This window comes from Anolis carolinensis, chromosome 1 (genome assembly GCF_035594765.1).
Source record: "Anolis carolinensis isolate JA03-04 chromosome 1, rAnoCar3.1.pri, whole genome shotgun sequence".
NCBI lineage: Eukaryota > Metazoa > Chordata > Lepidosauria > Squamata > Dactyloidae > Anolis > Anolis carolinensis.
Genome location: NC_085841.1, coordinates 167,143,642 through 167,159,276, shown reverse-complemented (window position 1 = coordinate 167,159,276; position 15,635 = coordinate 167,143,642). Strand labels below are relative to the sequence as shown.

Below are 15,635 nucleotides of genomic sequence, written 5' to 3'. Positions count from 1 at the left end.
CACATCCGGGCATTGCCTTGGCAACGTCCTTGCAGTTTGCCAATTCTCTCACACTAGAAGCGACTTGCAGTTTCTCAAGTCACTCCTGACATGGGGGAAAAAACATTTCAAAAGAGCACTGTTTTGTCCTTAAGAAGATATCACCAAAATATATGTAAATAGGCTCTGCTGGTGAACTTTCTAACACTTTGATTATTTCTGCTCTTTAACAGTATCAGATCATGTCACATAATGAAATGTATACGTGCAGGAGATGCCATTGTACCCGGTACAAATTAAATTGGGTGAAACTGTGTGAAAACCTCCCAGCCTGTATGCCGAAATGCTGCCAAGAGGTACTTGATTTGAAAGGAGTGAAATGTTTCAGGCAGGCAGGCAGGCAGGCAGGCCTGCAGATCTGGAGCAAGGGCTCTGGTTTTGACATGCCAACCTGGATTCTGCTTCTCTGACGCCCTCTGGTGCCCACACTCCGCACTCCTGGCAGGCTGCTTCGTTCTTCTCCCTTTGCTTGACTGAAGCCGAGCCAAAGACCAGCCCATTGATGACATCACCTCTTTATTCAGCCACTGTTAGGTGAAAGCTTTAACTTCAGACTTCTTCGGAGGTGGGATGTGTGCACGTAACTGGAATGCCTTCCCCCTCACTCCTTCCCATCCAGGGAGAAGGGGTCTGGCACAGCCCAAGCTCCTTCCTTAGCTGCTGATGCTGATGCTTTTTTTCTGGGGGATCCTGAGAAGGAATGCTACAGTCCGTAGTGGGATTACTGCTGCCCTGCCTTGAGAAATGGGATCTCTTTCTATGTATTTTGCCACTTCGGCTTTGCTGGTAAGTATATTTCCTTGCTTTCTTCTAATCTGAACTCTCAGTGTGCTCTCTTTCGGACCAAAACGTTATCAAATTCAGCTCAGCCGAATGAGGAAATGGGATCAGGGAGATCAAGAGAGGCAGCGTTTAAGCCTATGCTGCTATGCAAAAGTGGCATTTGTACTTGTACACAGGGATTTGAAAGCTAGCATGAATGGTTAAGAGCAAAGTGTTTGTATCGAGTTCTCGACAAGCCTGCCTGCTAAGCAATCAAAAGACTATCCTGGCTTAGCAAAATGCTAAGACTTCAAGCTGTACATTTTCTAGTGTGGCCACTGCCAGTGCTGATATGTGGCATCCGTGTGTTCCCTTAATACTCAATTTTACAGCTATGAAAGGAAATCAATGATCCCTCAGAAAATGAGTGTTCTGTCTAAGAGAGAACATCTCAGTCGACTTCGAAGAACTTTTATATTTCTTTGGAAAGAATAAATGAACAGCTACACCTAGGTTTTAAAGCCTGCATTACTCTTCTCCCCTGTCTACAGGGCTGGAGCCATATACTGCTGGAGGAATTCTAACATCTAAGCTATACAAACACACACGTATACACGCACGCATCTACACACACACACACACACACACACAGAGTATGTTACTTCCTCACTGGATTAACAAACCTCACTGCTTGGCCAAATACAGAATGCAACCGGCATAACTAGCCAATAAATCTCGTGAAACAAACTAACAAATCTAAGCTTTAGATCAGAGAAGCGTGGAAGCAGCGGGGCAGAGATTGCCATATTGAATTTTTAAATCAATCATTTCTGGTTGCGTTGTAAATAAAGCTTTGAAAAATATTTTGGTCTTGGAAAGGCTTTGTTTTTATGTTTTAAGATTATCTTTGAGCATCAATTTTAAAATTACAAACCTCCCCAATACCTCAAAGGTAACTCTATAGAGTATGCATGTAAAATAAAATGGTTTCCAATAGTGCAACAGGCCTACTGTTTCTGGTTTTACAGCAGTTTTTTAAAAGAAGAAAAGCAAAATGTAATGCAGTTGCATAATCCTGATTCTGAGGGGAAACTATCTATAACTGCTAGTTTCAGCAGCTTTTTCCATGAAAGTTGGGGGTCTTCATTCATAATGCACTGGACTGTATCTGCTTAGTTTATTATTACTATGAAAGAGGTTAGTTTCAACTGTGTATTTGTACACTAGTAATTATTGTTCTGTATTGTATGTGCTTATACTACATCTGCTTCAGATGCATGCAAACTTCCATTTTTTGTTGTTCTGCAGTGCTTTTATCAGTTTTCCTTTACCCAAGTGGTGTGGCTTACAGAAAGAAAAGGAGTAATACAGCAAATGTATAAGATGAAATTAGAAAGCATTGCCTTAATACTAGGTCATATCTTACATGCAATTCATTTTTTTTCCATTCCAGAGACAAAAAAATCAATACTCAAATTTAAAATTTAATTAAATAAAATTTTATTAAACTGGAACTTTGCAACAATAAGCATCACTAAAATCACAAAGCTGGCATGAGTAGTGCAAATGATGTTCAATGGCATGCACTGAACTATATGAACACTATTATCTATGGGTAATTGCTTAATTGATTTTTAGAAAAATCCTAGGGGTAGGTTGATTGATTTAAGCATTAACAGAAAGAGCCTGCCATGTCCACATTAAAGTTGTTATGTCACAATTAGGTGCATTGTGAAATTACTGCAAAATTAAGAATGCTTCCTCAACCAGATTATGCAAAGAGGCACAGAGGATACATTATGGGTTCCATACTTCATTTCCATGCAGCCAGAAACATCCTTTTGTAGAGAAGTTGGTAAAAGTTGAAATGAAACTTGAGATCTTTCAGACTTTGATAATTTATTAGCTTTAGCTCTGTTCCTGTGGAAGACTATCCTCCCCATGAAAGATGCAGCTCACATTGCTTTCATAATGTTTCTTTTTATGTCTAGGAATCTTTATCAACATGAAAAACTGAATTGGTTTAGGAAAAGGGATTATGTGTAAAGCCAGGTTGCTATACATTTTTCTTAGCACTGATGGTGCTTCTTTATCTCAGACAATAGTCGCAGTATTTTACAATTACTTTTCCAACATTCCAGAAAGCAGATTTGAGAACACAGGGTTTACAGGATTAGTACTCTATGCTGAAAGACAATTTCCTCTGTCTTTTTTTAAATTTCTGTAATTGCCTACCATTAAATCTCCTTCGACTCAAAGCTTACAATCACCCCCCCCCCGCCCCCCGCCCACCAATTTTATGCCCTTATCTTTCCCCTCAAGGAACTATGGCCACTTTGTGACACCAGCCTCTATTTGTATTATTGAAGAGTGAAATTACAGTTCATTTTACAGCTCATTCACCCTGGAAAATAAATTTAACAGGATAACAAAGGCATTAGAAGCAAATGCTTCTTTGACTATGGCTCCTTTCTCCTTGGAATCTCTGCTGTTCTCTCGACAGAAGCCTTTGTGATTAAAGCAGGAAAACTGGACAGCAGCTTTTAAAAAAATCAGACTTGCAACGGGCTGGAAAGACACTTCTTGCAGTATGTGCTACCCCCCAGTGGGCAGAATTTCCATGCTAAAGCCAGAGTCATCTTAGCCTTTCTGTAAAAATATAAGATAGTGCTTTCATTCAGGAATGAATCACTCCCTATTTTGGGTTTCGTACTACATTTTGGCACCTATCTTTTCCTTCCCCAGACACTGACATGGATTAGATAAACAATCTATAACTTCAGGATTGATAAATAAGGTAATGGGGAAGTATCTTTTTGGCAGTATAAGAGGGGAGAGTCCTAATTTCTTTTTTCAACTGTATCTGGATTTGACTTAGCATCTTTGAAACCACAGGGGGAAATGATCAACAGATTTCAATGGACTCTGGGTCCAGTTGTGCTCCGGGATGTAACAGAAAAAACTGGTGTATTTTAAAATGCATTGCCACCTTAATAAGCGACAATAAATAATGGCTATCAACACCTATTTTCAAAACCAACCACAAAACATGCAATATGAATGAGATTGCATTAGAGGAAAAATTTAACAGCAACATACTTGGATCACAAACAGTAGTGGATTCAATTAACAGAAAACAGGGAGGACAAGCTATATATAGACCAGAACTATATTTATCTACTTATTCAGGGCACAAGGGTCAACATTTATTAAGGCCTGTTCTAGATATTAGGCAGAATATGGTAAAAATACTTCAAAGCACGGGTTGTAACTTGTGGCAGGGATAGTAATTCTCTGATTGTGACTAAGTTATCAATAGGCCAGAGCTGACAAAGGCTATCTTGGACTAAATGTTTATGAACCTACATCATAAGGATCTCCTTCTCATTTAACAGGAGTGCACCGTAAGATGGCAACCTTAAATCTCCTCCAAGTTAGGCCTGCTGAAATTAATGGACCTGTCTGCCAAATATAGACTAAAGTTCAGGAGCAGATGCAAGTTCTGTAAGGGAACTTCTCAAAGATGCAAATAAATAACGTTTTAGCATTTATGGATGGAGGGGAGAATGCCAGGCTCCTTTATTTGTGTTTGAAAGTTGGATCACCTATTTTTAAGGATATAAATTTTCACTGTAAAACTGATGGTAACTTTACTGTTTACCAGGATGCCTTTGTTGCTCCTACCTATTTCAAAAGGTAAATAAAAATTCCTTTTAGCATAGCTATAGTGAAAACAAGTAATATGCCAGCCTACACAGGCTTTGTTTTAGAGAACCGTAAACTATGGGGGGAAATGTTCACTAAACTAAATGAGGTTAATCTAAATAAATTACCAAGTGAAAGTGGAAAGCATGCTTGAACATTTCAATGTGATACAATTGATAAATGTGCTTATTTCCAAAGAATGTGTTTCTCAAAGGAGGGGAAATATGATTCAGGAGGCTATTTTTTAACAAAGCTTTGCATTCTTTAACCCTCCGGAAGACATTTTAAGCTCCTTCTGCTTCCCTAACATTGAACAAAAGAATGGGGCACCTTCCTGAAACACTACACGCATGAAAACTGTAGCTACTAGACAGGGTGCTTAGAAAGCCTTTGGCTGTCAATGTTAACCAGGCCTGAAGAGTACACTTAAAGAAAACAATGTTACCCACTTTTGTTTTCAGTTCAGCTGAATCATGTTTAACCAAAATCACTTTGCAAACTTTCTGAATAGCAAGCAAAGCCACCTTGTGATTCTTGAATGACTAATAAAACCCTATACAGTAATCTCAATGCACTTTAACACACTAACTGTATGAAGCAGACACTTTCCTCAGTCCACAGAGGGCACTATGAAATAAATCAAACGGCGATGCAAAACCAAAACTGCTGAACAATCACTTTGGTACAGCAAGGCAGAATTAATTCTACTTGTCATCCTGATGACATCTATAGCCTAAAGAGATATATTTGAATCAGTAAAGCACTGCTGAGAAGGAAAACGTGGTAGTTCACATCAATGTCTCATCAGCTAGCTCACAAAATCACTCATGGCAACATCTACAATTTTTCAGAGGTTTGGTATAAGTAAAAGGGAAATCAGGCCCACGCAGCACTAAAATGGGAATTGGCTAAAAAGAATTCTTTATGTCTTGTTTCTTTAAATGTAGAGTACATTTGAATATTGAGAGTACAAATACTCCTTTTGCAAATTGCAGTTTTAAATTGCAGCTAATCCTTTCATGCACTATATATAGCTAACAAACATAATTAAACAAGGAAATTGGGCAGCAGATGTACAGGAGCCTTTTCCTAAATCTGTCAGGCACAATCCCGTGAAGGGCAATGCTTTGAAACTGGAGCATCTTTCTCTTTTAAAATATATACTTTTGGACCAGGATTTTTTTCCATGTTCTTCTGATTTTGTTAAAAATTAATGTTCTTTCAAAACCACGAGTCCATGAAGCCCACAATTGGATGTTGTGAAACCCTGGCCACAGTGTCTCTGAACAGTGGGGGACATCTCTCTTTTCTTCCTGCAAACTCAACTCTAATGACTTGATGTTGGGGGATGATATGTAAGGAGAGCTGGAGAAATAAGCAAATCAGGCAACCAGATTCCCCTCTGTGTGGACAGATCACTGTGGCCTTTCTCATGCAAACTCCCATGTTTTCAACTCTAGTTTAGAATATAAAGGGGGAAGCGCAAGATATCAAACTAAATAAAAACTAAAGAAAACTCTTCTTCCTTCTAATGGAAAGAAAGGGTAAAAGGGGGAGGGCAACTTAATCCACGGTCTGAAACAGTCCCCCCCCCCCCCAGTGAGACCCGCTTTATTTTATACTTTTGTTTTGATGTAATTTTGAGGGAAGGGATTTTAAAAACCCAAGAACTTAATGAGCTTTAGTGCTTTCATTTTAATCCAACGTTGCTGCTAATACAATACGGGCAATAAATGAGGGTTTGAATATCAAATGATGCAAAAAAGGGGGGGGGTGATTTCGAGCATTTGGAGAATACATTTTAAAAATTCTCTTCTCATGAACAAGCAGAGTGTCTCCTTGCTCAAAATAAGATACACACATGTTCTCTCTCTTCAATTTCAGTGTAATATCTATTGTTTTCAAGAACAATGCCAATTCACCCTCTTCAATTAATAATTTAGGCAGTTTGAACATTTTCATTTCTACAGAGTTCTACCAAATAAATCCCTCTACCACAATTAATTGATTTCTTCATCTTACTTGAGATCCTATTTGTTATCCAAACTTACTAATATGCCCACAGTAACATTTCTTCCTTTGTGTTGGCTAACCAAAGTGGATTAGAAAGCTCAAACACAAATTATAAACTTTGGAAGTACACCATATTTGCCACCCTTTAAGGCAGCTGAACAAATAAGGCAAATAATTTGTTACACAAGCGGAACCTGCTAGTTGTTTGTCAGTTTCTGGCATTGATCTATCTTTTATTTTATTTCAAAGTGAAAGTATGGTCACTAATTCTTATATCACTGATTTTTCAATGATTTCCAAGAAATACAATCTTTTTGGGTCAATACCACATTTTAAACCAGCTGAACATATTTAAAACAGTACTTATCTCAAAGGCTTATTTCAATAATTTGCAGGTGCTGAAATCTCCAGGTAAACAGACACCACAAATCAGCCCCAAATAATCAGTAATCATAATCTAAACAAGTGACCTTAATTTTGCACAAACACAATATTCTCTCCCCTCTAATTATATTTGCTTGGTATAATTATCGTGAGGCAAGGTAGGCCACGGCGGAGTTGTAAAAGACAATGAAAAAAATTATTACTCTGATTAATAGCTATTGGAATTGAGCATGAAGGAGTGACAGTTTCAAAGATAATTTGGGGCTGCACAGTCACCAAATATGCTGCATAATCCATTGTGATTAAAAATTAAACAAGACAGACAATTACATTTCAGGATGGGAACTGATCTTAAGTATGTGTCCTAAAAAGGAGGCCTATGGATGAAGAGGATTCATTATATTGCTGGAGAACACAGGAGTACAGCCTTTATTGTACATCCATCCCTCCACACTTGCAGTTTTGACTTCTGCAAATTTGATTTCATGGATTTGATTTTAAATGTTCCCTCTGGGAATCTCTAGGGCCTCCATTGTGAACCTATGGCCAGCTTCCTCTAGTCATGATGAAGAACCTAGAGATTTCTAGAGGGAACATCTTTCTAGGAACCTCTAGGTCCTCCAGTGTAGTTCTATCGTGAACTTCCAGAGAAGTGAACTATAGATTTTATCTGCAAGACCTAAAAATTATCTCAGTTGAAAAAACAGACATTGCTCTATTTATGGTTTTTGACTTTCACAAAGGCCTGTGCCCCTAACCTGTGAATGTGGAAGGCTGACTGCATTTCCACATAAGAAGGAAAGGTTACCTGCATGCAACACAATAGCCTTTCACAGCCCTGCACCATCCTTGGTATGCAACACCTGTCTATTTCATGCATAATAGTGCAGTGAAACAGCAGGAACAATAACAACAACATATGATGGTGATGATGATGATGATTATGATTATGATGGTGATGTTTATTTATACCCTGCTTTCTCTGTCTTTAAAGGAGACTCAAAACATGGGCCAGAATCTTCCTGAACTTACAAAAAAAGAGTAGGAAATACAATGTTAATGTTTTCATCTTTCAGTTGTATTTTACATCATTACATTTTAGGCATCATTAGATACATAAAATCAGCTGTCTCCTGTTCTGTAGCAGCTTTTCAAGGAATTAAAACCAGAATGGCTAAGATGGAGCAATTGTCTATTAGGCCTAATCATTACACTGTGAAGGGCGGAGGGACAGGATAAAAACTGATCTTTTGCAGTTTTGCTCCTTGGGCTACTTCACTTCTTGAAAGCAAACACCCAGAAACACTGGTATGCATTCCATCCAAAGAAGTTTGGTCTTGATCTGTAATCCAAAGAGTCATGTGTCACCTTTGAAATAGGGTTTCTCTTTGGTCGGTTGATCAAAGCTGACTTTCATTGCTATTTTGTTTGGACTGACTATATGCAATAGCTGAAAGTAAGAGAGAAGTAAGTATGATGCATTTTTTTTTTAAAAAGTCGCTTTTCTGTTCCGCTATCACTCCTATAAATGTGGCCTTGTGAGATTTATAGATATAGACAGTAAGACAAAGAAAATTTGAATCAGGCTGTTCAGCAACTCTTCTTGATAATAGTTTATTTTTCTTCTTACCTTGACAGGCAATGACTGAGTGAAATTTCGGAAAGGACCCCATGTGAGAATGTGTTGGTGTCTTTAAGAAGAAAAAGCTCTGAGTTTAAATTAAAACCAGCCAAGGACAAGTGAGCACCTGCATTTGCACAGAGAATGAGGAAATATTATGAGCTGGAGATGCTGATAAAGGACTAAATTAGAGTGCGGCCCAGCAGGCATGGATTTACCAGGACACCTCCCCTGTTCAAGGCTTATAGCTGGATGATCTTGCGCCAGGGGAAGCCTCTTTCCTCAGCCTATGGAAGAACCCATCATAATTCAGGCCTTATCATCATGAATGGTTTTGAACACATGGAACTGAAGTTACCATCTCTAACCCCACTATATAAAGGAGCGTCTAAGAATTACAAAGAGCAATTTTTGTAAAGGGGCATTCAAACAACACAAAGGAGGTTCTTCACACACAGGCTTGAAGGGGAAAAGAAAGAACCCCCCCCCTCCCCTCCTTTCTCCTCAAATACTCATTGCTGCAGAGTTTTAAAGGGAGTCTGAAGCTTTTATCCTCGCAAACTTGATGTGCTTATGTGCCATTGTAAAACTCTATGGGAATGTTCAACGAAGATAGCAGGGCTCACAAGGAAAGACATTCTGCCCATAAGGATCATTTAGGCGTCTCCTGTAAAAGAAGCAGGGCTATGTGTACTACACTATAAACTTCTTCCAAGTCCATTTGCTTCTGGAAAACTGCAAAGCCCACTGGATTTTAGGAAGCACAAGAGGTTCCTTCACATCTTTAAATAAGGTAAGCTTCTGCATGCTGTACAATAACCTAGTGTGTTGTTTTACCAATGAATACCATATGTGAAGCAGTTTTTGCCAGAAATTAATAGCAATTAATCTAAGAAAACAATCAAATGTGAACACTTTACTCTATTGATCAACAACCAAATACTATCTCCAGCATTCGGTTTCAATGTAGGTAATAAAGAAATAACCATGTCTCAAAGTATCATAAAGTATTATGTAACATTATGTAACACAATCTTTGTTCCTGGGTTATAAATGTTGTTTCCTAATTGGTTCTATTATAAAAACATGGGGAAAGTTTATTAAACTGCAAAAACTTTTACGGAACATTTTGCTATAGTTATTCAATGAATATCTCATCAAGTCTCAAACCAATTCAACAGAGTTTGTGGCAGCCACAAAAATGAAGTTTCTGGAGTATAACAGCTACTTTCAAAGTAAGTACTGCACTTTCAATCCAGGAACAGAAGAAATTTCAAATTTGTTCCACGGTGTTATCAATATCTGCCTTTCTCAGTGACCTTCACAACTATCCTTCCAAACATAGGACACATTATTGTATAGCTCTTTCTTTAGTTCGGAAAAGGAAACCATACATTTTCAAATAATTTGTTGTATTTTTCCTGGGAACAGATATGGGAATAGATAAATATTTGTTTATTGTGTTTATTGAGATGAGATCCAGTGAGGTACCATCAGCTGATTCTCCCATCAGTAGCATGTGAAAGGGGGCTATCATGCTGCCCTGCTGCAATACCCACATGTCCCAGACCCTTATGTGCTCTGGTGCACCAATACCTTCTCCAGACTCATTTCCAAATGGCACTGAGTGCTGCATTGGGAGGGGGGGGGAGAGAAATTCTCCTCCAGTCAGTGTCTTCCTGGATTTAGGGCTTTGACTAAGGAAAGACCCTGGAAACCCTCATCTGTGACTTTCATGGTGGTAATGCTGTTTTTCTTTAATGTTTCAGGCTTGGGTTTGTGTGGGGTTTTATATATGCCTTTAACATCTCTATTATAGTGAACTTATAAATCTGTTGTAACCAAAAATGCTGCACCTCGATCATCAATGCCATTACTCATGTGTGTGTGTGATTTATTTAACACTAAAGGAAGGTGAAATCAAACTTCCATTTAAGCTGGGCTGAATTCTTTATTTGTACCCCCAATTCCACTAGTTATGGTTGTTGGACACAATTACACTCCTATGAGTAAGAATGCAAAGTAATAACTAATAACTCATTCAATATTTGCCCAAGAAGAATCAAGGATTTGTGACTACCAATTTAACCAACAATCTGTGAGATAAACTAGAAAGCATCTGATCCCTTTAGAGAGTTTTGGTAGCAATGTGTGCCTATGTCCAGGAAACATTTCAATCTGCTCTGCTTATAATTGAGTGGCAAAGATTAAATTCAAAGAATTATGTAGCCAAACTCAACATATCCGGCAGGCTTCTGAAGCTTTTTTCCTGGTAAAATTAAAACTGGTGGCGCTTCTGTCAAAATGATGTTATTATTTCAGAAAGAGCCTCTGCTGTAGTTAGAACAAAAGCAGAGGAATGCCCTTGGGCCTGCCTAAAGGAATTCCTTAGATTGTGGCTTTAAACTTAATTTATGTTAGGCCAAGCATGAAATTTGTGAACAAACTCGCATGCACAAGCAAAATATTTCTGTCTCACCCAAATAATCCTGTCAACCTTATTTATGTGAGTGTGGGGAATAGATGAGCACAGAGCAATCTACCTATGCAAATTCTTTGCCTTCAAAACATTTCAGAGACACATTCATGCATACACAGTCACACCAGTAAGTGAAATCCAACAAAACAATACTTTATCCAAGTAACATTTAGAGACCTCTGTTGTTAAAATGTGGTCTAATCAATTCAAGGTGGTTCTTTCACTGTTCTCTCTATTGTATTTTCTACTATTAACACAATTCATCTTTTCTTCTAGATTGCCAAAAGCTCCTGTGTGTGTGAACCTCACTGCACTTCGACCATGATCAGTGTAAGCTGGAATTTCATCCTAATTTGGACAAAGATAGGGCTGTTGCTCAAAATGGCACCTCACTTTGTCAGTGCCAAATCATGCCCCTCAGTGTGCCGCTGTGATGCAGGATTCATTTACTGCAATGATCGTGACTTGACATCGATCCCTGCTGGGATTCCAGCGGATGCTACAACCCTTTACCTTCAGAATAATCAAATTAATAATGCTGGGATTCCATCTGATCTAAAAACCTTGATCAAAGTGGAGAGAATTTATTTATACCACAACAGTTTGGATGAGTTCCCCATCAATCTCCCCAAGTTTGTCAAGGAATTGCATTTACAAGAAAACAACATAAGGACAATTACTTATGATTCCCTGTCACAAATTCCTTATCTGGAAGAGCTGCATTTGGATGATAATTCTGTTTCTGCAGTTAGTATTGAAGACGGAGCCTTCCGGGATAATATCTTTCTCAGACTTCTTTTTCTTTCTCGAAATCACCTCAGCACCATTCCCTGGGGCTTGCCTAAAACAATAGAAGAGCTGCGCTTGGATGATAATCGCATTTCCACAATTTCTGAGGTGTCCCTTCAAGACCTTACAAATCTGAAACGTCTAGTTTTAGATGGAAATCTCTTAAGCAATCATGGATTAGGAGAAAAAGTCTTCATGAACCTAGTCAATTTAACGGAACTCTCACTGGTCCGTAATTCTCTTACAGCAGCTCCAACGAATTTGCCAGGTGCAAACCTGAGAAAGCTTTATCTGCAAGAAAACCATATAAATCGTGTACCACCTAATGCTTTTGCATACCTACGACAGTTGTATCGGCTAGATATGTCAAACAACAATCTCAGTAATTTACCTCAGGGTGTCTTTGATGACCTGGACAATATAACCCAGTTGTTCCTTCGCAACAACCCTTGGCGCTGTGGGTGCAGAATGAAGTGGGTTCGTGACTGGTTGCAGACAATGCCTGTCAGAGTGAATGTGCGTGGACTGATGTGTCAAGCACCAGAAAAAGTGCGTGGCATGACCATCAAAGACCTCAACCCCGACCTATTTGACTGCAAAGATGATGAGATGGTAAGCACTGTCCCAAATACTGCTTCAGTACCAAACACTTTATATCCTGGAGAAGGACACTGGTCAGTTTCTGTCACCAAATCACCTGAAATAAAGACTCCAAATCCACGCAGAAGCTACAGGACAACTGCTACCCCAGTACAGGAAATCATTACCATTGTTGTAAAATCTGTAAGCACTGAGACTATTCATATTTCTTGGAAAGTTGCACTACCCATGACTGCTTTAAGACTTAGCTGGCTCAAAATGGGTCATAGCCCTGCCTTTGGATCTATAACTGAAACCATTGTTACAGGAGACCGGAACGACTATCTGCTCACGGCTCTTGAGCCAGATTCACCCTATCGTGTATGCATGGTTCCTATGGAAACCAGTAACATCTATATGTCTGACGAAACCCCTGTTTGTATAGAGACTGAAACTGCACCCCTTAAAATGTACAACCCCACCACTACCCTGAACCATGAACAAGAGAAAGAGCCCTACAAAAATTCCAACTTGCCCTTAGCTGCCATCATAGGAGGCGCAGTGGCATTAGTAGCGATAGCACTGCTTGCGTTGGTCTGCTGGTATGTCCATAGGAATGGATCCTTGTTCTCAAGAAACTGTACATACAGCAAAGGACGGAGGAGAAAAGACGATTACGCTGAAGCTGGAACTAAGAAGGACAACTCCATCTTGGAAATCAGAGAGACGTCTTTTCAGATGATCTCTCTGAACAACGAACAAGTGTCCAAGGAGGAGTTTGTAATACACACCATATTCCCACCAAATGGAATGAACCTGTACAAGAACAACCACAGTGAAAGCAGCAGTAACAGAAGTTACAGGGACAGTGGTATACCTGATTCAGACCATTCGCATTCATGATACTAAGGGAAAAGATAGACTTGGGGATGGTTGGGGGTTTCTTCTCACAAAGACAGGCAACTGTAATGGTTGCTGGCTTACTGCAGAACACTGGATTAAAAGACTGAATAAGCAATGTATTGTACATTTGCCATATAATTTATATTTAAGAACTTTTTATTAAAAGTTTCAAATTTCAGGTGACTGCTGCTATTCATGTAGCAAGGATGTCTGAAAACAATTCTATATTTTAGTATTTTTTAGTAATTTGTACTGTATTTTCCTTGCTAATATTGAAATTACAGACCATTTAACTTTTGTGTTCTACTGAGTAAGATGACTTGTTGACTGTGAAAGTGAATTTTCTTGCTGTGTTGAACAATCAGGACTTTGCATACATTTGAGATCCTTTGTGAGTATAAGCACAGGCCATTTTCACTTTGGTGTTTGTAAAAGGTTGAACCTTGCAAATTGAAGACCTTCAAAAGTTGTTACAAAATGGAAGAAAATACAACTAAAGTTTAGTGACTAGTGAAATGTGCAAAGTAGTGGGCAATAGCAGTTATTTAGCTACAACCAGTACATTGACTGTTGGGAGACTGCAGCAGATGGCTGAAATCAAGATAAGGCAGTTGAAATAGGAATTCAAGCACATGCTATAGCCCCAGAATAGATCTGTTCCTAAACAAAGAGGAGGGAAAAGAGAGGAGGGCTGTGTTTCTAAATAGATAAACCAGTCGTTCTATTTATGGGAGGCAGAAAAATTATAAAAATCCAAACATGTAAGCATCAAAAACTGAATTAAACTTTTGTGTACTCTATAGGAGGACTTATATAATTGACAACAACAGTTCTTTCAGTATTACTGAAGCATACAATGAATATGCAGGAAAATATTATATACATTATACATATTTCAACTGCCATCAAGAAATATTGCCCATTACTGTCACAGTTATATGGAAATTATTTAATAAACATGCAAGTGAAGATACTTTGATTGGGCTTTCTACTTAATGTTTAATACTTTGTTGCCATAACTATTTCCCCCCCAAATGAAAACCAAAGTGCATTGTACGCCCTTTGGCCAGACTTGTATGTGCCTTTATAAAAAGTGACATGTGTTCCACTTTTAACCGGGAACAAACTTTTCACCCACATACACTTAATTATGGAAAGATATTGGTCTTAATGCTGAATAAAATATAAAATGAAATACAGAAAAATAAGTGCTCTTCTTATCCTCTGTACATACAATTAAAAAGTGTTACATAATGCAGTATGCTCAAGTGATCTGTTTCTGCTCTGCATCCAACTCAGAGAAAATTAGGCTGACGAAGCACAAGCTTCAATTATTTCCTGGAATGGTATTTGACATATTTTTTCTAGTCATATTTAGAATGTGATAAAAGAGAAGGAGGCAGGGGAAACAGAAGGATGACGTTGCCTTAGCCAAGGGGTTTCTGCGCATGATTTATCCAAATGTTTAACATTCCTTCCTTTTAAGCTGAGAATGTGACTTGCCCAACATCAGCCAGTGGGCTTCCATGGTCAAGAAGGGATTGGAACCTTCATCTCCAACATTCACACCACTATACAAAAAATAGCTTTGTATTGCTAAATAAATATGAATAGACAGTAAACAGTGTTCTCTAGATATTTTACACTACTTGAAAAAAGGGTGGGTAGAGGTATATGGTCAATATAGGATGTGAATTCTTTTTGGCAACTGTAACCAATTATATTATTTGTTAGTAATAGTTTTAAAATCCTCATCAGAGAAGAGGAAAGTCAACACCAACTGCTTCAAAAATGGTAGCAGGGCCAACTCAGCAACATAGGCAGACTAGACATCATGAGAGGAAGCCAAACAGCAGCAGAATTATAAAAAGCCACTGTAAAATTGTAAACTGAATTTGAGAAGACATGACATTCCTACTTTTTCTTAATCCCTATGTAAACCAAAGGTACACTATAAAATCAACCACGGGAATCTGGTGAGCTTACTCCATGGTTAGGGGCAAACAGCCCACCTCCTACCCCACTAAAAACAGGATCATTAAAAAAATTAGACAGATGGCATGGCTATACAATTTAGTTTTACAACTACACTAGGCTAATCAATCTTTGCATTTTATAAGTCAGGAACAATTTCCAGAAAAATCCCAGTGGTTGTTAATGCTGCAGGTTACATTTATAACAGCTTTCTCCCTTTTCAGCAATAGAATGCATAGCAAACATTTCAAACCACATTTCCAACAGAATGTGTCAAGAGGTTAAAGGTGATTTAAAATTCTGATCATGGCCAGTGAGCTGTAAAAAGGGAGCAGGTTGAAGATGTGTACACCTCTGGGTATGAATAACTTCATAATAAGCTACTTT

At 38.5% G+C, this 15,635-nt stretch overlaps 2 protein-coding genes across 8 annotated transcripts in view; one reads left to right on the top strand and one right to left on the bottom strand.

Annotated features, from left to right (window-relative positions):
• flrt3 (fibronectin leucine rich transmembrane protein 3) overlaps nt 1–14,530 on the top strand; it is a 40,946-nt gene extending 26,416 nt beyond the window's left edge. For 2 of the 3 annotated variants that reach the window (XM_062969115.1, XM_062969116.1), the window contains exons 2-3: nt 8,542–9,317; nt 11,280–14,530. In XM_062969115.1, coding sequence (XP_062825185.1) covers nt 11,325–13,274 — 1,950 coding nt within the window. In that variant the 5' untranslated portion in view covers nt 8,542–9,317; nt 11,280–11,324 and the 3' untranslated portion in view covers nt 13,275–14,530. Of the gene's footprint in view, nt 1–567; nt 826–8,541; nt 9,318–11,279 lie in introns of those variants that run through there. The other variant, XM_003215271.4, reaches the window with a different exon arrangement.
• macrod2 (mono-ADP ribosylhydrolase 2) overlaps nt 1–15,635 on the bottom strand; it is a 1,355,048-nt gene that overhangs the window by 1,238,367 nt on the left and 101,046 nt on the right. The gene's annotated exons all lie outside the window — the stretch shown is intronic.